General features: G+C 44.2%; 1 protein-coding gene across 1 annotated transcript in view; it reads right to left on the bottom strand.

Annotated features, from left to right (window-relative positions):
• LOC146772459 (uncharacterized) overlaps positions 1-20,084 on the bottom strand; it is a 29,966-nt gene extending 9,882 nt beyond the window's left edge. Inside the window, exons 1-4 of the mRNA XM_085636998.1 lie at positions 19,706-20,084; positions 19,340-19,660; positions 18,773-18,957; positions 9,427-9,606 (exon numbers count right to left, since the gene is read on the bottom strand). Of these exons, the coding sequence (XP_085493124.1) occupies positions 9,427-9,606; positions 18,773-18,957; positions 19,340-19,660; positions 19,706-20,084 (1,065 nt within the window). The remainder of the gene's footprint in view (positions 1-9,426; positions 9,607-18,772; positions 18,958-19,339; positions 19,661-19,705) is intronic.
• Positions 20,085-21,914: the final 1,830 nt, after the last annotated feature.

Raw genomic sequence — 21,914 nt, 5'->3', positions numbered from 1 at the left:
CATTCTGCAGCTCATATCGAACGAGGAAAATGCCTCTCGAGATTGTTTTTTTGAAGGAAGGTGCCCCCTCCTGTACAAAAACAATCCTGTCAATGTTGGTGCTAGGCAGCAATTTATGGGCCATCGCAAAGGAAAAGGATAGGAATGCACTGTATTTCATAAATACTGTGCATTCCTGCCCTTTCACATTTGCATAGGGCTGCACAGCAGGAAGACTTGCGGCGCTGCGTAAGCCAATTCCTCATAAATAAGGCCCTTTGTTTTTTCCTAGACCTTTGACTACATTCCCACGCTTACTGACCTTTGATTTGCTAACACTGTTGAATATTATTTCCACACCGTAAAAATTATTTGCTGTGGGAATTGGGGTGTTTATGGTTGTCAATAGTTGTCTATGATGAGGAGTACCAGGTTCTAAACTTTTTGTCAGAAGGAGGTCCTTACGCCTAAAAACATTTGACAAAGGGGTCTCGGCATCAAAAAGTTTGAAGACCTCTGCCATATGTTGATTCCCCTGGGGCAGGTACAGAGAGACAGGTTAAGCACATAAGGGGTTCCCCCCTTTAGCTTTGTCAGCAGTTACCTATTTGTCATAGTTGTTAGTATTTTCTTGATATCACTGCAGATGTATTTGTGTAGTAGTATTGTGAGTAGAATAAATAATTTATTGTTATTACAAGGGCTAGGAAATGCCCCACAAACAACAACAAATGAGGTAAATGGGTTTGTATAATATTGGGGTTTCCTGAAAAGCGAGGGACCTAACTGCAACGCCGAACTGTGAAATACATAGTGGGTCCTTGTTTTCAAATTGGGCATCCATTTTGAAGCATTTCTATAGGTAATCGGAAACGCTGCTATGCTAGTAATAGCTGCCAGAGGGAACAAGTCTGTGAAATTGCGTTTCGGTGAAGGGTGCGTTCCACGGGCGGCAGGGCAGGGGTGTGCTTGCGGGGGACCGCCTCACTATGCACCTGGTGCGCCTGCTCTGTGTGCGAAGAAAGCTTGCATTACTGCTCTCTACGCCCCTACGGTACTGCCGATGACAGCTTGCACTACGGCTGGCCATACTGTGCTTTTTCTGTGTGCTAGTTAAACGTGAGGAATCGTTTATTACTCTACACAAAAGGCAAAACCAATGGTTTGTCGTGTGCCCCATCCTCTGCATCCAGATCTCCTTTCGGTGGGTTCGATAAACGCGAGAGATCCTTTCCGCTATACAAAAGCCAAAATAAGTGGATCAACATGTGCTCCACCCCTGCATCGCATGCTCCTCCGTCTCTACCCAATACATCAATAGCCAATCAGCCCGGAAGAGCCATTAAAGAGGTGCGGGGAAATCATCGGTTAACAAAAACCACGGCTACAATAAACAAGCAGAGAAGCTTGGATGCAACGGCGGTGCAAAGGCTAGTCCAGGCACAGATGGGAACGGGACAGAGTGGCGCAATGGGGCCATTCCACTAACTGCGCTGTGAATAGGGTTCCTTGGGTGGCAAGAGCCGCTCAGCTTTGGAAAGTCACTCATACCCATAAATCATTCTGCACCCCTGCCAACTGGGAGCTTCAAGCACCTGGACGTCTCTAATTGCACAATCTTGTCAGGCAGGGGAGGGAAAGGCCTATTGACTTTAAGAATGCTTTCACAAATGACTTTAGGGCCCGCTGGGACACTAAGGGATAGTCAATGGGTGAGAAGGGAGGGACATTCACCGCCCACTCCGTGGCATCCATCCTTCTGGGACAGTCAGGCCCGGCGGAGAAGAGGAAATACTGGCTATCACTTCACCTTCATCAATGAACTCTAACAATGTACATTATGTTGTGAAAACCAAACTGGTGTTTACTCGTCAGGGCCGTACGTGAAAACCATAAAAGAAAAAACTCACTGACTAGTGAAAAGTAAAAGTTTCTAAAACGACATTTGGGCTACAGTTACTATGTCTCTTTTCAGCCTTTCCACTGCCTCACACCCATTACGTTTGTGAAAAGGTTTACATTCGGTTCACTGTATACAACATCGCTCTTTTTTAAATATACTGGCTAAAAGGCACTGGATTCACATGCAATTTTGAGGGTAACCAAAGAGACATTAGAATACTTCAGGGTCTGCCACCTGCTTTTTTCTCCAGAGCAGGTAATCATGTGCTGTAAAGAAAAGGACTTAAAGCAGGCAACCATTTGTGCCACAGAATATGCAGTGCCTATCCGATAAAGCGTGCCTCACAGAGTAACTTACACATACAAAATTTTATGCCATGGAAAATACCACCAATTTTAAAATATGAAATGGGTCATAATACCATCATCGAATGCATGCCACTTAAAAGGCAATTACAAAATCTGTGCTGCTAAAAATATGCTGCACGTATATATATATGAGTACTTCTTAGTAGGTTGTCCTGTCAGGTACAGCAATTATGCTCATAAACGGCTGCTGCTGCCCACTGCAAGAGAAAACAGGTCACCGTGCCAGAGATCTGCTCATGATCCCCAGGCTACTAGTCCAGGTGCTAGTACTAGTGTATGGAAATTTATGGCAGGCTAAGGCACAACACATTTCTGAAGGGTGCAAGGCTACAGGTACTATCGTGATGAGAGGATCCACACGGGCCTGGCATGTAAAGCAAATACTATCACAGTACTTTTACACTGCCTACAAGTGTAAAACCACACTGCACGTCAAGAAATCCCATTGTGGAGGTGTGGAAAGCACAACCGTTAAGCCAGAATCAGTGCTGTTCTGTTTGTAAAGCCACGCTGGTATTTTCAGAATTCGCATTAGTCCATAACAAAGGAAGTGGCCTAAGACCAACACTCCAGAACTCTTTCGGATTAAAGCAAGAGTCCTTTTTCAGGAGAAGGGGCACCTACAGCTGCGACTCACACGAAATTGGCTGAAACTAATGGTAAATGTTTATACGAGGTTTTCTTCACATTGGGTGAATAAATGAGACCAAGTGCTGTTCGCAGAAACTAACAGTGTTGCATACTTCCATTGGTGTCATTGTATCTCGCAGGTCCAGGCCTAGTAGCGGACGTGCGGAGAGTTGGTTGGTGGTGGGTGAATGCAGAGTCTCTATTTTGAAGTGTCTTTTTAAAAAAAAAATATGTGTGTTGTGTGGTAGAATGCCTTTGCGTTGCCGTGTGTATGCTTGTGTGTGTTGGTATGTATATGTGCATTGCCAATCTATGTCTTCATGCATGTATATGGACATCTGTGTGTGTGTATTCACGTATGTGTGCCAGGTCACGTGTTTTTTTGCAGCAGTATTTGCCGATTCTTTCCAATCCTAATGCTGGTGTAAGCATGGGTGTGAGTTTGAATTTGAAAACACTTGTGTGCATGTGAGATTGTCCATCCGTGTAGGTGTGTTTGTCTGTACATCTCGGTGTAGGTACGTAGTATGAATTTCAGGAACGCCTGTATGTACGTGCCTGGGATGAGCTATTTAGTGATGCGTGCTTGTTAAACTGTGAGGGTTTCCACGTGTGTGGTGTGTCTGATTTTCTCGTTGAGTACCCGTATGTGTGTGTATATAAGTAATGCATGTGACGTGTTCATGAGTGGCCGTGAGTGCCTTCTTTGGTTTATGTACGTCCATGTGTATATGTGTGTGTATTTTGTGTGGTGTATGTTTGTCCGTGTGCGCAGTAACCTCTTTGCCCCAATGCACTGAAATATAGAATTCACTGAAGAACTTATCCTAGGCCATCAATCATCCATCCAGGCAGCGGGACAGAATCGAAACAGTCAACGCGGAGAGCAATAATCCATTGTCAATATTTCATCTAGAGTGATATGCAAAAAATGTAATTTAATAAAATAAATAAAAATGGTATCAAGTATTGAAAAATAGTCAGCTTCAAGACAGATGTCTAACCCCTGATGGATTTTCTTTCTTTTGCAGCGCTATAAACTGATATGTCTTGAGAGAAGTGCCTGTGCCACTGTAAGAGCAGCATGTGCTGAAGGCCTTGCTGGATTCAGAAAGGGGGATACAGAGAATGCTGATGGAGGGGATTCTACACGGCAGGTTTGAACACGTTTTCCTGTTGCATTATAAAGTTGTCTTCAAGCTCACTGTTTGCTACTGCTGACTAGATTTCATCATCTTCAAAGGCAAGCACCTATCTCCTATAATTTTCCCCATATGGGCCACATTTAAGTAACAATCGGGCGGTATGTGCCAAAGGTGACATAGTCATTTTGTATTGAGACATTAACAAAAGATCACCTACTCATTAAACACTGTTATTGTTTGCAAACACTGTGCTGGTGAAGCCATCACATAAAACAAATAGAAATGTTATCAATGCTCATGTATACATCTAAAGATGTCATGTACTATAATTCTACCCCAACAGCTATTAGAGGAATCCTAAAATATTTGACCTTGTGTGGTTAGATTTACAAGCCCTCCACCAAACTAAGCAAAAGTGTGAAAAATTTTGGACTTGGCTGGATGGTGGCAGGGGTGAAGTATTCCCAATCTAAAATAAAGAATCATTGTAGAAAATATTTGTCTCTACAGAATGTCAAATTTAATGTCATCATGTCAAAGAAACAGCAACATGAAATTATTAAAAAAAATAAAGCCTATAAAATTAATGTAAAGATAAATAACTTAATAAATGTAAGAACATCTGACACATAAATTTAGATTAACACAATAATTTCCTTCTCTGCATTTAATTTAAAATTATTAACAATATATTAAAAGTATTTATAAATAAAAAAATGAAACAAATATTAAAAACTGGAACACATTTCTTAAACAAAAAGTATTCTCTTAATTTAAAAAATATTTAAAACCTGTATTAAAAAAATACACCAATATTTGAAACGAAAAATGTAATATATACATACATTTATATTCTCATGTGTTCCTGTTTTTGGGGAGTTTGATACATTAAACAGTTTTAAATCCCTTGACTTCGAGTGCCTGCTCTCTCTCATATTGGAGTTTTGAGAGGTATTTGTGGAATATATGTATGTATATATATATATATATATATATATATATATATATATATATATATATATATATATATATATATATATATATATACACACACACATTTTAAAATACTACCTTCCAAAAAACTCTATACAACAAATACCCAAAACATAAACAACATCAGGCCAAACATACATATTTTTGATTAGTTAATAATGTCAAAATAATATTAAAAAAGCATTGGCAAAGCTGTCTCGCCTATGGGAGAGCTATTGGCTTTGTTAATTTATTTTAGCCATGTTGTACAGCAGCTGTGAGTGCGGGTAAGTAGGGGGCAAATTGTCAAATAGCATGCACGCAGGCATGACCTAAAAATGCAACTAACTGGAATCCATTATTTTCAAAACACTCTCTATTCAAAATCACTTTAAAACCCAACATTCTGAAAATTAAATAATATTTAACTTACAGAAGACATATTTCTAAAATGTAATTAAAAACAGAAAAAGAGAATACAATATTTATAATAATTACTAAATAAATTTAAAACATTAACTTAAAAATCCTCCCATGTAAAATATAACCTGAAAAACATTACAATTGCTAATTGAATAACAATTTAAAAATAATAAACTTAAAAAACTTTAAAAACAACCAACACAGTTAAAGAAAACAAATAAGTACATTTAACCTCTTCAGTGCCCATGACGAGATAGTCTCGTCATGGAGCACGGTCGCGCTGTGCCCATGACGAGACTATCTCGTCATGAACCCCACCCACTAATAAAACGCCAATATTAGTGTTAAAAAGGAAAAACTATATAATTACCATCAAAGTTCAAAACTTTGATATAATAGTACCCAAAACATTGCGACTTTTATATTACGTTCCATCAATATTCTGCTGTCTATATTAAGAATCCACACCTTTGGTAGTATGTGCACATTGTGTAATGCTGGAGTTGGAGAAAGTTTACTTGTTTGGGGAGAGGAGTGGCCTAACCCCTAGGGCAGTCGACCTTGAATCTGGGGAACCAGGTTCAAGTCTCAGCAATGACGCTGAACATCCTGTGATTCTGGGCACATCACTTAATCTCCCCGTGCCTAACAAAAATGAATATGTCCTCATGTAACGCAACTGATGCTATGTAAAGCGCTCTGATACCCGATACCGGGTCACGTTCACACTATATAAAACTCTGTAACATAAGTATTTATTAATATACTAGTTTCTGTATGCGTTCTGCTTTTGTTTTGTTTCTGAATGGGTTACAAAAGTAACTTTCATCTTTTATGCCATGGGTACTCCCAAACATTTTCCTGGTGGCTGAAAAGTTTGGTCTTTGGTGTAACCGAGGGCCGCACTGATGCCAGCAGGGGAAAGGGGATGTAAAGTGGGTGTGGGGGAAGCAAAGCATGTATATCTTGTGGCTGAACTCAATTGTGCAATGTGAAACCAGAAAACCTGGAATGAATCCCATCTTCTCCACTTGATCAAATTGTGTGACCTTGGTCAATTGTTTTATTTCAATTTCCCTCCTTTTTCTTCATTATTACATGTAAGAGGACCTCGAAATACATGACTTGAGGATGCCTACTGTACAATACTTTCTCATGTGGTTGGATGTAATCACTAATGGCATTGTTGTCAGGGTGGGAAGCATGAACGTTTTTAAATTTGTGTTTGAAGACCATCCCTTAAAAAAAAGACTTCTTAATGCACTGCTATAATTTGATTTACTAAGGTGAAATGGTTCTACATGTCAATGAAATACACTTTTTGAATTTTGAAAATACTTTTGTATTTTTACACGTTTGCTGTATTTAAAAACAAAGATTTTCCTAAAGTTAAGGGCCTAGTTACTTCTTTTCTCTAACTGTAACTAACCTTTAAGTAAGTGTTTGTTGTATATAATTATTTTTTATATTAGTGCTGAGTTGAATAAACAGCAGCCCAGTGCTGGTGCCCAGTGGGCTGCATGTAAAGGTCAGGAGAGCCACTTGCGGATCCCAGGTCATACTTTGAGTATCACTGCTATATGCCCATACATGAATAACAAATAGATCTAAAATATTGACAAACTATGTTTGAACCACTTGGTCACCTTTAAATGTTTTCACCTTCCCTGAAAGATATCATAAGCCATTGTTTTTATCTGTTACATACTTAGTAAAGAACTTATCTTACCAGGCAGGAACAATTCGTAAATTATTTAAATTAAGGCCCATTTCTTCTGCAGTAGGATTTGTATCCTCTACCTTGTGACACTAGTGAGGTGCCACATAAAATCAAAACACTTGCCCTTAACTCTCATTTTCAGCGAATTCTTTTTTTACTTACTGCCCTTAATTTTGGCAAACATATTGAAGTTACCCATATTAGATGAGGTCTCCACGGTTGAGTCAGTCTCAAGAAACAAGAAAGTTATGAACCCAGATATAAAATGCTCTCAAGGCAACCTAAATATACTTTTGGCAAGTAAAAGGTGCAGCAGACATCCACTTTAACAGTTCTTGCTAGATTATATGGTTTCCTGATTCCTGGAGACAATGATTTTATATCCTGCTGAATATGTATGATAGCAACCGGTGCTTTAAGTGGGGTGAAAAAGGTGGGAGTCTCTATAAGAGGTGTTGCCAAAAAAGCATAACTAAGAACCCTTTAAAAGAGGTGCAGTATTTGTAATTAAGGGCTTCTCTTAAAACATGTAAACTAAAATTAGTTTTTCACTAGGCCTGGGCGAAGCACTACGCTACGCTCGCGTAGTTTGCTAAGTTCGCACTACTTCGCACTACGCGAACTGCACGTAGCACAGTGCGAACACGCGTAGCGTAGTTTTGCGTAGTGCTGCGGTCATTTTTTGCTTGCTCGCGGTCCTCAACGTCAAGTTGGCGACCGCGAGCAAGCAAAATGACATCCCGGCGAGACTTTTTCCTTGTTCGCGATCAGCAACATCAAGTTGGCGATCGCGAGCATGGAAAATAAACCTCCCGGCGAGATTCCCAACGCGAGGTTTCTCATTGCGAGGGGTCGCGTATGCTCGCGACCGCTCGCGATGAGAAACTACCAGTTCGCGTTGAGAAAGCTGCCGCTCGAGTAAAAATCTACTCGAGCAGCAGAAAACTACAGCTCGCACTGTGCAAGATGCCATTTTCAATGATTGCACAGTGCCGGTTGCTTGTCCGCACTGTGCAATCATTGAAAACAACATCTTGCACAGTGCGAACATGTTACTACGCAGTTCGCGAAGTGCTACGCGTAGCTCGCGTAGTGCGAACTTCACTTTGCGTAGCTTCGCGAAGTGCTACTTCGCGAACTACGCCCACCCTTATTTTTCACCCAGAGAAGTGGCGGCTCGCTGAGGGAGTGCTGTGGGGCGGTGGAGGGGCAGGGTGGGGGGTAGTGGACTCAGACAAACAATGGACAGAACTCAGAGTAAGGTTTATTCTAAATTCTGTCTGTCGTATGTGCGAGTCTGCTACCTCCACTTTGTACTCTCTAACAGAGGCCATGTACTGGATAAGAGTGTAGTCCAGATTATGTCTGGGCAGTGAGCTTTCCGCACTTCGTGTTACGCAGAGCTTGCGGAGTTCCAAAAATACTCTGCTTTGCAGAGCGGAGTTTTTTTCCTTGCTCTCGTTCGTCAACGTCAAGCTGGCGAGCACAAGCGAGGAAAATCCACCTCCCCTCGAGGTTTTTCCTTGTTCGTAATCGTCAACATCAAGTTGGTGAGTGTGGAAAATCAACCTCCCGGTGAGATTTCACAACGTGGGTGGTCAAATTTCTGCTTGCGACCGCTCACGTTGAGAAACCGTCCGTTTGCATTGAGAAAGCTGCCGCACGAGTAAAAATGTACTAGAGCGGCAGAAAGGAAGCAGCGCCCGCTTGCGCTGTGCATGGTTCCAGTCGCCATGATTGCACAGTGCGGACAAGCACTTAACACTGAAAATCACAGTGAACTGCATTTTTCTAAAGCACTCTGCTGCTTGTGGAGCTCCTTTTAGCATGGCAACGTTTTTTCTGCACTTTGGGGAGTAACAATGCAAGATTAGAATGTGAAAGTAGGCATCCTGCAAGTCAGAAGATATCATCCAGTCTTCTGCATTCAGTGCAAGAAGGACTTGAGCTAGAGACAGCATCTTTAATTCCTCCTTGCATAAGAAAAGATTCAAGAGCCTGAGGTCTAGGATCGGACAAATACTTTTTTGGGGGGGATCAGAATTATTGAGAGTAGCATCCCTGATCTTTTTACTGCTCTGGCACCATCTCCGCTGCTCCTTTCTTCAGCAAGGCTGCCACTTTCTGCTGCAGGATTCTGAGAGGTTCTTCTGATTGAAGAGGTTGTTGGGGAGGTATTCTATGGGTTGCTGGTGGAAGGGTAGGGTATACCCCTTTTGTATTATTTGTAAGCCCCAATTGTCTTACGTAAAGGCCTTTCAAGCATGTAGAAAAGAGGTTACTCACCCTCCCATTAACTGTACATGTTTCTTCATGGCCAAAGTACTGTGGGTTCCCTGGAGGTGCTGGCGAGAAGGAAGAGAAGGAGGAGGACTGAAACATTTTAGCCTTGCTTTTTTCATTGCATTTGTCCTTGCAGATGATGGGATTGGACAGCTGTTGCTGGACATTCGATGGAGATTGGCACTGTTTGTATGAATAGACCATATAATAAGGTCTTGATTTGGGAAAAGCACCTCTTGTTGATGCTTGGAGAACCACTGATCTAGAAGTAGCTCGACTCTAGCGATGGACTGGGATGCGGCCCTGAGTAATTACCAGTGGCTAAGATTAATTCAAGAATTCCATCCATCCATCCATCACTTTTTTGTACACCTCAGTGTGACACCATAAGGGGGATGGGTATGCCCAGACATGGATCCTGTGCACACTGTGCCACTGGAACCTAGATATACATGGCAGATGAGCTAATATAAGGGTGAAACTGGTCCTGGGTTGCTTGTCTTTTGGTTCTGGGAGGAACTGATCTGGCTGTTTGGGCTGGACTGTTCCCACTGGAACAGGGTTAAGACTGATTTCCATATGGCTGGTTCCAAACTGTGGTGGCATGTTGTGCAAAATAGCAATGGACTGGGATGTGGCCCCAAGTAATTACCAGTGGCTGAGATTAATTCAAGCATTCCATCCAGCTCTATTTTTGTGGACTTCAGTGTGATGCCCGAAGTGGGACAGGTATACCCAGGCATGGGGCCCGTGCACAATGGAGCACTGGAACCAATCTATACCTGGCTGATGAGCCCTAATTAGGAATAAAATGGCCCTGGGTTGCTTGTGTTCTGGATTAGGGAGGACCTGGCCTGGCAGTTCGGGCAGGATTGGTCCCATAGGAGTAGGGTCTAGACTGATTTGCATGTGGCTGGGTCCAAACTGAGGTGGTATGGTATGCAAAATAACAATGGACTGGGATGCTGCCCTGAGTAATTACCAGTGGCTGATATTAATTCAAGCATTCCATTCATCCCTTTTTGTATACTTCAGTGTGATGCTCTGAGTGGGACAGGCATGCCTCGACGTGAGTCGTGTGCACAGTGTGCCACTGGAACCATGCTATACTTGGCTGATAAGGGCTAATAATGGTGAAACTGGTCCTCAATTGCTTGTGTTTCGGTTTAGGGAAACCTGACCTGGCAGTTCGGTCTAGACTGTTCCCATTGGAGGAGGGTTGAGACTGATTTGCATATGACTTGGTCGAAACGGAGGTAGCATGCTATGCAAAACATCAATGGACTGGGATGAGGCCCTGGGAAATTACCAGTGGCTGAGATTAATTTAAGCATTCCATCCATCTATTTTTTTGTTTTTTAAATATTTCCAGCATTGCTTAGAGGAACAATGATGGAGCTGTTTATGGACTTAAAATTCAGGGTAAGCCATAAAGGCAAAGGCAGTGATGCTAGAGTGGGTGGAGCCAGCTAAGCCGGTTGAGGAACTAGCTCTACTAACAGTGTCTTTGGCGAAGACTGAGGCTGAGGAGAAGCCCTTGGAGGATCCTTAAGTTTGGATTTGGCTCTTCTGGGAGATCAAGAAGAGTGTGTATTTTTTTTGTAGCAACATCTTTTTTTTCTTGCAGATTTTGGTGAGGCAGAGGAGCGTGAAAAAGACCATGACCTTGTCCTGGCCATAGAATGAGATCTAGCACAGCAATGACATCTGCTGTCGTCCTTTGCACTTGCCATAACAAGTTTAGCCCTCATTTTTATGTTGCCTACAGATTCATTTTCAGTAAAAAAAATTCTCACCTCATCAAGTCATGTTTCATGTTAATCTACAATGGACATGCGTCAATCAATTTTTTGACAGGCTTTGAATCCTGACTTTTTAAGTGATGATATTATTATCTTCACTGCACTAATTTTGTTTCATGTCAGGTGAAGAGAGAAACTCAGGACACACATAGAAACATGAGGAAAAAACTGAACTGATGTCGAGGCGCAGAGATGGTTGCTCTAAGGTCTCAGTGGCGTCAGCACAACTCCACTTCTGGTATTGAGACAGAGCCAGAGCCACCTACCATCACCAGAGAGCTATGGCAAATATTTCAAGATTCAGTCTGCATATGGGATATTCAAAGGTGAGGAATCTGCAGGCAGAAGTATCAATCAAAATAGACCAGTTCATGAGTTGTCTCTGACGCTCGTGATTCTTATTATACATATTTGCTGATCCTTTGAATAATTAGCTTTAACAATTAGTATCCGGATTATAAAGCTTTTAAGCACGTCAACACCTCTGCTTCTTGTACATCAGAATGTGCTTCAAAGTTCAATATTCTCAAGCCAGGAGGTGCTATTTGTATGGTCATGTTTGACATCCTTTGGGAACATACTTGACAGACTATGCATCTCATTGATTTATTCCCCAATGTGATTTTTTGGCATCTAGATCTCATTCACAAAACGTTTGGGGCAAATAAGAGCATTACTTAATTTGTAAAAGAATGAGTGTCAGTCCCCAAAACGCTCCATAGAAGCCCGCAGCTGGCGCTACTAACTGTTAGTGTGGCGATTACCAAGGTTGCGCAGAATTCAATCCACCTCATGCCTCTTTAATCCACTATTCGACAGTCCCTGTTTCTTTATCTCACTCTTGCAGGTTCCTGCTTTCTTCTGAAATGGGTTTTCCGTTTTATCTTCCTCCTCTTTCCCCATAGTATGTTTCCCTCTCCAGTTCTCAGGAAGTGTCTTAAGTGTCAAAAATATGTACCAGTCCCGACATATGAGTGCCAGTGTGCCTGACCGACAACCACTGGTACAAATTAAGCACTGCATAAGAACATAATTACAAGATCCTTTTTAATTTCGATTGGGATGGAACATCAATTTCCAGCACCATTGGAATTATAAAACCCAGGCCAATGCCGCAGATCTCTTTTGATTCATCTGGCCATTTCAGTAGCTGAAATGTCCTGATAAAACATAGGGTCAAAATGAAGTATTATAGATGCAATTGGACAAGGAATTGTAGTTCATAATTTCTAAGGAGACTCATAGAACCTGGGAGGATTGCCCAAGCAATCTTCTTGCTAACTGCATTAATTCCGATTTGGTGGAGTTACCAGGAGTATTGCGACCTGGAGTTAATGGAGTTAGCAGGAAGGCTGCTTGGTCAATTGCCTCTGTAATACCTCTTTTGGCCCTGTTTTTTCATATATCAAGTACTCACATTAATTTGGAGACACCAAGGTATTGGGAGCAAAAGACAATAAAACCTCTACAACTTTGGCTTATATATAAAATTGACCAAAACTGGTATTTCTCATTTTTAAGAAGGAAACCCCCTCATTGGAGTGCACCTGATTACAGCTAAGACCTCACCTGGTGTTTGATGAAAGTTTGCATGATACATTTTAGTCCGTTTAGGCTCAAATCTGCCCCTTTTGGTTTGACATGAACTCAAACTTTTCCCCAAAAAAGCACATAGAGAGGCAACAATTTTTTTCCAAAATGCTTAAATGCAAAATAGGTAACAATGTCCTTCAATGATGTGAAATATAATCTCTTTAATGAGTCCTTGAGACATTCACGATGTGAGAGGATCAAGCACAACAGTTGCAATACAGCCAATAACAAAAATGGTACATAAGATAGGGGGAGTTCTAGACAGCATTATGAACTGCTGGCATTGTTCGAACCATTTCCGAGATACTTTAAGGTGGATTAGACTCTAAGATGTGGAGGACAGGATACTCAGGGGCAGATTTATAAGCCCCGTGCGCCACTTTTGCGCCACCGATGCGTCACTTTTGTGACGCAGCGGCGGCGCAACGGTAGCGCCATGCTGCCACAGATTTACAACGTGACGCATCTAGGGAGATGCGTCACGTTGTAAAGCCCTGCACCACATTAAACCTGCGTCAGGTTTAATGTATGCAGGGTGGGCGTTACATCAGAAAAAGCCTCGGAAAAGTGACGCAGTGAAATCTACAAGATTTCACGCAGTCACTTTTCCGACGCTGGTGTGTCAAATCCTTACGCCTGCTTCAAGCAGGCGTAAGGCATGACGCACTATGTTAAGGCTAGGGCAGGTTGGAACAGTGCTGGAGTTGCGTCGCGCTTGCGACACAACTTCAGCACTGCGCCAAACCTTACGCCGGCAGATGCGTCACGCATCTGCTTGTCCTTGCGCCATGATGCACCGCATTGTAAATGCGGCGCAACTGCAAGGGCAAACTTGAGTGACGCATCTTTCCTGGCGCATCCCTGCTGATTTGCAGGGATGCGCCAGGGAACGTAAATCTGCACCATAGAGTCCATTTGAAGTGTAGGCAAATCCCCCTGCCCTTTGCTGCTCCTTTGCTCGATGAAAGATTTGCCCTCCCACCCACAGGCTAACCGGTAGGTTCCCCAGACAGCAGATTCCCAACTCCACCCCATCCTCCTGCTAACACCTGCAAACAGAAACTATGACTGGGCAGGTATGGGAGAAAAAGGCAAAAGTCAAGAACTGCCTAAAACCGATTCTACAGATGGGCCCTGGAAATACACAGTCTTTCTGCAATGTTAATATAAGATTGGGAAGAAAATATCAGTCAGGGATCCAACATTTCTCTACAAGAATTCATGATCCCACATCATCAGAGACCTAGAAATATTTTTTGTGGCAGTGGTTGGGTTGCTGAATGCCAAGTCACGCAGCCAGGTTCAGGACCAAGACCCTGGAAAGTTCTGCAACCTGCCATGGGAAGAGTTGCCTGGGGCCTGTCTGGAAGAAAGGAGCTGAATTAATGTTGAATACAGGTGCTGAAGGTGTCCTTGCACAAAGACAATGCTTCCTTGAAGAGGATGATTGCTAGGAGCTAACGCAAGACGGGAGAAATGCTGTCACTGGAAGCCAGAGAAGAGTCGATGCAGCCATGAAAAGAGGTGAGGCTTTCAGGCACTTCTGTACGCCCTTAAAGGGCCTGTTATGGCTTGGCCCTCATAGATATCACATATCTTTCCGTCTCAACAAGGTTTGGCTCCTGTTAATGCGTGATGCCCCAAAGTACCATGCGCTTATTAAAAGGTGCGCTCTGTATTAGTCCATCATGGAAACCCGAGGTAGCTCTTCACTTTGTTGGGTGGTGGGTTTTGTGCTGAATCCTCAGTAACAAATTACCATCCAACACGAGCAGCCTTGCTGGAGCACAACCTTTGCTCGCATCACTGTGTCTCTTCAGCTCGAGAGCATGCTTGTTATTAATCAAAGGCCAAAAACACCCATGACTTCAGCCAGACCGAGAACGACTTAAAGTAACTGTTCTAGATAGGATATGAAGGCCCTAACACCACCAGGAGCAATTGCTCTCAGCCTGTACACAAGGGCTGACCTGGACTGGACTAAAAAACAAAAGTACTTTGTTCAAGTACAGCAGTATGGGGAGAACTGGGAACTTGGGAAACACGTTATGTGCTAATATTTATTACCCCAGACGTGACTTTGTGTGGAGAGGATATACAGGAACCTGGAGGCAGACCCCAAAAACATAGATCACAAGTGTTTTACACCGAGGGCTATAGGCCCAACTTTTGCATAGACTGTATTTACTGTAGTAAAATCCCTAAAAAGGGAAGTAGCTAGGTATACAATGACTAGTTTTTCCCCACACAGTAATTGATATAGAAGCCTTTATTTATTAGTAATCTGCCCTCCGAATTGAAATGTACAGTATTTCAGTGTGTGATAGAAGTAATGCACTTTTTCTAAACATGAATGAATCGACATTGAATTATTGCCCCCTATTATATGTTTCATTGCGTTGTGAGTTTATACACCACACCAAGTCCCACAGTAAGGGCCTCATTTAGATCTTGGCGGACGGGTTACTCCGTCACAATGGTGATGGATATCTCGCCTGCCGAAATATAAATCCCATAGGATATCATTGGATTATATTTTGGCGGACAGGATAGCCGGCAATGTTTTGCCGGAGTAACTCGTCCGCCAAGATCTAAATCAGGCCCTAAGTCTTGGAGTGCTCAGCTTGGCTACCTTTATGGCCTACTTCTAAAGGCTTGAACTAGGCAGGGTAAAGCCCAAGGTCAAAATTGGTAAAATGCTCTGAGTCAAGTAACTCCTATCTGTCCTAGTACTCCTACAAAAGATCCCACAATTGGCAGGAAGTGATGATGGATAATTAAGGAACGCGTTACTTACCTGTAACTGCGGTTATCCAGTATTGGTATCTTTCATAAATTCACATGCCTGAATCATTCCCCGTTGTCGGGATGGGAGTCACCGGTAAATAACAAAGCAATGTCTTAGTAGACATATATAGTAACAGGCCCCAAAAGGCCTTAGCTTAGTAAGCTATCCATGTCCTTATGTAAAAAGGACCAAAGTTTGGCCAGTAGCCAATCAGCTAGCACCACTCTCTAGAACCTTCCTGGAAGGAGCTTTAGTCCCTCAGATTTTCGTAAGCACAGTGCTAAGTAGTTGTATCACTGAGAGATCCAAGAGAGCCCTTCCAGGGGAGGTGGGTGGGTTGCATGTGAATCTATGAAAGATACCAATACTGGATAACCGCAGTTACAGGTAAGTAACGCGTTCCTTATCCAGTATTAGGGTATCTTTCATAGATTCACATGCCTGAATCAGAGTAGTAAGCAATAATAAGCACATTTCGAAAGGTACAGTAAATATACAGTCACTAGATAATAACATATCCATGTGAAAGATAAAAGCACTAGAAAACAATGTCTCAGCCAATGTATACATTACAGTGCGAAATGTGCGTAAAGAGGCAAGGATGATGGGATGAAAGGAAGGGCTCACCTCTACTGAAATAGATGACGGAGAACCGCTTGACCCACTGCAGCATCCTTCATGATCTCCGTGTCCAGGCAGTAATGCTTGGTGAATGTATGCGGCGTCTTCCATGTGGCCGCTCTACAAATGTCCACAATGGGCACCCCTGCAAACAGTGCCATGGAAGTAGACATTGCCCTTGTGGAATGGGCACGAACTGTTGATCGCAGTGGACGTCCTGCCTGCTGGTGACAGAAGGTGATGGCTGAAGAAATCCAGCGGGAGATACTCTGTTTGGTGAGCGGTAGCCCTTTTCTAGGCCTACTGTACGCTACGAAGAGTTGATTAGACTTACGAAATGCTTTCGTTCTATCAATGTAAAACTTTAGGCAGCGCTTAATGTCCAATGAATGTAGAGTTTTCTCCGCCACTGTTTGTGGATTCGGGAAGAATGAACGTAGCACGATAGGTTCGTTAAGATGGAACTGAGATGGAACTTTAGGAATAAACTTCGGATTTGTGCGAAGAATGACCCTATCCTGTTTGAACTGAAGGAACGGGTCTTGGATTGAGAACGCCTGGAGCTCCCCCACTCGCCTTGCCAAGGTAAGGGCCAGCAGGAGCGCAATCTTCCAGGATACATACTTAAGGTCTGCTCTGTGTATTGGCTCAAACTGGTGTTTCATTAGTTGAGCCAGAACCATGTTGAGATGCCAAGCCGGTGGTACAGGCTTTACTGGAGGAAATGTTCTAAACAGTCCTTTAAGGAATTGCTTAATAAGTCTATGAGACCACAAAGATGGACCTGTAGAGGATCTCCTGAAGCGTGATATTGCTGCTAGGTGGACTTTAATGGAGGCATGAGCAAGACCAGATTTTGCCAGGTGCCGAAGGTACGGCAAGATTTGTTCCGGGGTGGAAGAAAGAGGGTGTAACCTGTTTGTTTTGCACCAGATACAGAATCTCTTCCATTTTAATGAATACGTTTTGTTGGTACTATCTGCTCGAGCTAGAATTTGTCTGCAATCCGGAGGAATGTCTAAGCCCTGAAACTCTCTGAACTCAGGAGCCATGCTGATAACTTGAGAGATGCCGGATCCAGATGCTGAACTTGCTGATTGTTGAGCGTTAGAAGAGATGGAAACGGCTTCAATTTGATTGGAGGTTCCAGGGAAAGGAGGTGAAGTTCCGTGAACCAGTATTGGCGTGGCCAAGCTGGAGCTATCAATATGAGAGTGCAGGGCTCCGCTTTCATCTTCCGTAGCACCCTGGGAATCAGGGGAAACGGCGGAAAGGCGTACGCAAAGACGTTGCACCATGCGATCGAAAAGGCATTCCCCAGAGACCCCTGTTGGGGATGCCAGCTTGCAAAGTGTTGGCATTTGGCGTTTTGCTGGGTGGAGAAGAGGTCCAGAAGAGGGGTGCCCCAATGAGCAAATATGTTGCTGAGAACTAGTTGATCCAGCTCCCACTCGTGGCATGCTGCCTGTCTTCTGCTCAGAGAATCTGCCAACACGTTGTGGGCGCCTGGAACATAATCTGCTCGGAGAGAGATGGTGTGACGGAGCAGCCAGTTCCAAATCTTTTGCTACTCGCGAGAGAGTGTTAGCGAGCGAGTTCCTCCCTGTTTGTTCAAATAGTGCATTGTCGTGGTGTTGTCTATTCGGACAAGCACTATGGAGTTTTTAATTCTTGGAAGGAAGGCCACCAGAGCTAGATAGACTGCGCGTAGCTCTAGAAGATTGATATGAAGTGCCTTCTCGGAAGAGGGCCACTTCCTGCTTATCTGCAGTTCTTGAAGGAAAGCCCCCCAGCCTTCTAAGGAGGCGTCCGTGGTGATTATATGAGGAGCAGCAGGAAGCAAGAAAGGCAAGCCTTGAGAAAGGTTCTGGGGGCAAACCCACCATCCTAGAGCCTTTTTGATCACAGGCGTCACCTGGATGACGTCGTCGAAGGACCCTGTACACTGGACCCATTGATCCGACAGTGCTTCTTGAAGGGGTCGCATATGAAGACGACAATGCGGGACTAATAGGATGCAAGAAGACATCATCCCGAGTAGGGATTTGAAGAGACGCACTGACAGCGTCTTTTTGGACATTATCCGGAGCGCTAACGACTGAAGTTTGTCTTTGCGTTCCTGTGATGGGAATGCTTTCCGTAGTATGGTGTCTAGTGTAGCGCCCAGAAAATTCATGCGCTGAGACGGCTGAAGGACAGACTTGTCGTGATTGAGAGTTAACCCCAGTGAATTGAAAAGCCTCAGACAAGCGTTGGAAGACCTGGACGCGCCTTCTAGAGATGGAGACTTGACAAGCCAGTCGTCTAGATATGGGAAGACCTGATGATGATGATGGCGTAGATATGCAGCCACTGGAGCTAGACATTTGGTGAAAATGCGTGGCGCCGATTTGAGTCCAAACGGCAGAACCCGAAACTGGTAATGTCTGCCCGCCACCATGAATCGTAGGAATTTTTTGTGGTTGCGGTGTATTGGTATATGAAAGTAGGCGTCTTGCAGGTCTAACGACACCATGTAGTCGTTTGCATTGAGTAGATGTAATACCTCCTGAATGGTGACCATATGAAACGACTGCTTTTTCAGAAACTTGTTCAGATTCCTCAAGTCCAATATCGGTCTCCATTTTTTCTCCTTTTTTCGGATGAGGAAGAAACGGGAGTAAAACCCTTTTCCTCGTTGGCTTGGGGGAACTCTCTCTATAGCTCCCTTTTGGAGCATAATCTTCACTTCTAAGAGTAAAGGACGTAGATTTTTGTGAAGCATTTGGCGGGGAGGGGTTTGAGGAGGGATCTTTATGAATTCTAGTGAATGGCCGAATTGTACTAATTGTAGGACCCAACGGTCCTTAGTTATTTTTTGCCAATTTGGGAGAAAGTGGGAAATATTTCCGCCAATCTTTGAGGGTGGAGAGAAGTTTGAGACCGGCTGCAGTTGAAAGTCATTGCCGTCGAGCGGCGCCCTTTTGTCTTCCTCCCTTGCCACGAAAGGAAGATTTTGGGTATGAGGATTGCTGTCGCTGTTGGTATTGCGAACGGTATTGCTGGGAGGAAGGGAAGGAAGAACGTTGTTGAAAATCTCCCCTAGTTGAAGTTTGACCTCTCCCTCTTGAACCTCGAAACGAAGGGTTCCGAAATTGTAAGGTACCCAAAGCTCTGGCGGTATCAGTATCTTTCTGAATACCCTGTAATGCCTCATCAATATGTGCGCCGAAGAGAAGTTGGCCATCATATGGCATATCCAGCACTTTGGTTTGGACCTCCGGCCTGAAAGAGGTTGCCTTTAGCCAACCTTGGCATCGAAGGACCGCTGCGCCAGCTAGTTGTCGAAATCCGGTCGAAGCAATATCCATTGCGCAGTCTATAAGTTCAGAGGCAGATCTTTCCCCCTCTAGCAAGATCTTCTTTGCCTCTTGTTTTGACTCCTCTGGTAAGTCTGCCAAGTATGGCGCAATGTCCGCCCACATCTGACGATTGTAACGCCCCAACAGTGCTAGGGCGTTGGAGGCACGCACTGTTAAAGCCGACATCGAGGAAAAACGTTTGCCTATGTTTTCCAGTCGCCTACCCTCCTTATCTGGTGGAGCTGTCAACAGAGCAGCTGGGTTGTTTGACCTCCTCTGTGCGGCCTGGGTAATGACAGAGTCCGGCTTTGGATGGCCTGTGAGACAAGCCGGAGCAGTGTCTGGCGCTTTATATTTTTTATCCAGCCGTGGTAACACTGGAGGGACCGAGGAAGGATTCTGCATAATCTTTATGCCTTGTTCCCAAATGTAGTCTATGATAGGAATTGCACGGACAGACTTCTTAAAAGGTTCCTTAAAATCGTAAAGAAAACAGTCCTGTTGGTGCGAGGGCATTGGAATTTGAAAGCGCTGGGCCGCTCTCTCTATGATATTATGAAAGCCGCCAATGTCCTCTGGCGGCGAGTCGGCCGTGGTAGGGGCAGGAGAACCGGGCAGGGAAGGATGTAGTCATCCCATTCTTCCTGGTGAGATTGGACATCCTGAAGCTCTCCTTCTTCAGGCTCCCCGTCATCCTCGTCATCTGTGGTGGGACGAAGTGGCGATGTGACAGCCTCTGACTGCAAAACCAATGGAGGCGGTCGTGGACTTGGTGTTGGAGGCCCAACTGGCATCGGAGAAGGTGCCGGTGTCGGAAACCGTTGCTTATAATCAGATATCAGGAATTGGAGATCCGTGACCAGAGACGCAGGCAGACAAACCCTGGAAGGTGGGGGCTGCACATATTCCTGAGGTGAAACCTCCTGATATTCTTGGTCAATGTCCTCATAGTCAGAGATATCCTGATATTTTACGTTGCGATGGACTTGTCGCAGCAGGGAATATACTGCCGTCATCTGAGTCTTCCTCGTCAAAAAGTTGAGCTGGAGGCAAGGTTGGGACCCCACTGGGTGAAGTGAGGGCCGGAGTCAGTGCACGTTTAGTTATTTAGAGGTGCACATAAGTACTTTGCACATCAGAGTCCATATCCGTCATCGGGCCCGTCGACGGTAGAGTCGTAGACGGTGTAACAGGTATTATTTGCATTTGAGACGTCGTCGACGAGGTCATCGTCAACGGTGTCGTCGTCGGCGACGAAGATGATGACGGTCTCTTCGTCGACGATGTCGTCGACGACGATGTCGAGAACGAAGGCTTCGTCGACGGTGTCCTCGTCGACGACGATGTCGACGGCGAAGGTCTCGTCGACGGTGTCCTCGTCGATGATGATGTCGACGAGGGAGCTTTCGTCGATGCTGCCGTCGGCAGCTTAACTGACGACGATGATTTTTTAATTTTTAGCGTCGACGAGATAGCTTTACCAGCCGTTGACGATGGAGTGGTTGTCGTCGACGTAGTCATAGATTGGGATGTAACAGTAGATATTGTCGCCGTCGACGAGGTAACATAGACTGCCGTCGATGGAGATCTCCTCGTCGTTGAAGCCACCGTCGACGAGGTCAATCGTCGTCGACGGGGTGGAGACTGGCTTCTTAAAGGTATGTGGCACATCCTGAGGAGAAGCAGTCCCTGGCAGAGGCAAGGCCAGGACCTCTGAAGACTTTTTGTGCGTCTTCTTTTGAGGTGGCTGCGACGAAGGGCCCGGAGATGACGCCCTTGGTCTTTTATGTGAGGAGTGAGAAGAGATAGTAGAACCCTCACTTTCCTCAGAGGACACAACAGTTTCCTTGTCCTTTAGTCTTTGCAGCCAGATTAAAAGGCGCCCTTCTCGGTCTTTCAGGGTCTTAGATGAAAAGGTACGACATACCTTACAGTCTTTCGAATTGTGGCTAGGATAAAGACAATAAAGACAGTCTTTATGCTGATCGTCCACGTGAAGCCTCTATTTCCCACAGGAAGCACAGGATCTGAACAGTCCCTTCTTTGGGGTATCAGCCATGACGAAGCCAAGTAAATTTGTAGCAAGAAACACTGGAAATCCGGAAGCAATGAGCAGAGCTCAGTGGAGACTCCCTTAGCACGACATGCGGTAGAAAATCTGAGGGACTAGAGCTCCTTCCTGGTAGGTTCTAGAGGGTGGTGCTAGCTGATTGGCTACTGGCCAAACTTTGGTCCTTTTTACATAAGGACGTGGATAGCTTACTAAGCTAAGGCCTTTTGGGGCCTGTTACGATATATGTCGACTAAGACATTGCTTTGTTATTTACCGGTGACTCCCATCCCGAC

Source organism: Triturus cristatus, chromosome 12, assembly GCF_964204655.1.
Source record: "Triturus cristatus chromosome 12, aTriCri1.1, whole genome shotgun sequence".
NCBI classification, from domain to species: Eukaryota; Metazoa; Chordata; class Amphibia; order Caudata; family Salamandridae; genus Triturus; species Triturus cristatus.
This window is presented reverse-complemented; position numbering and strand designations above follow the sequence as displayed.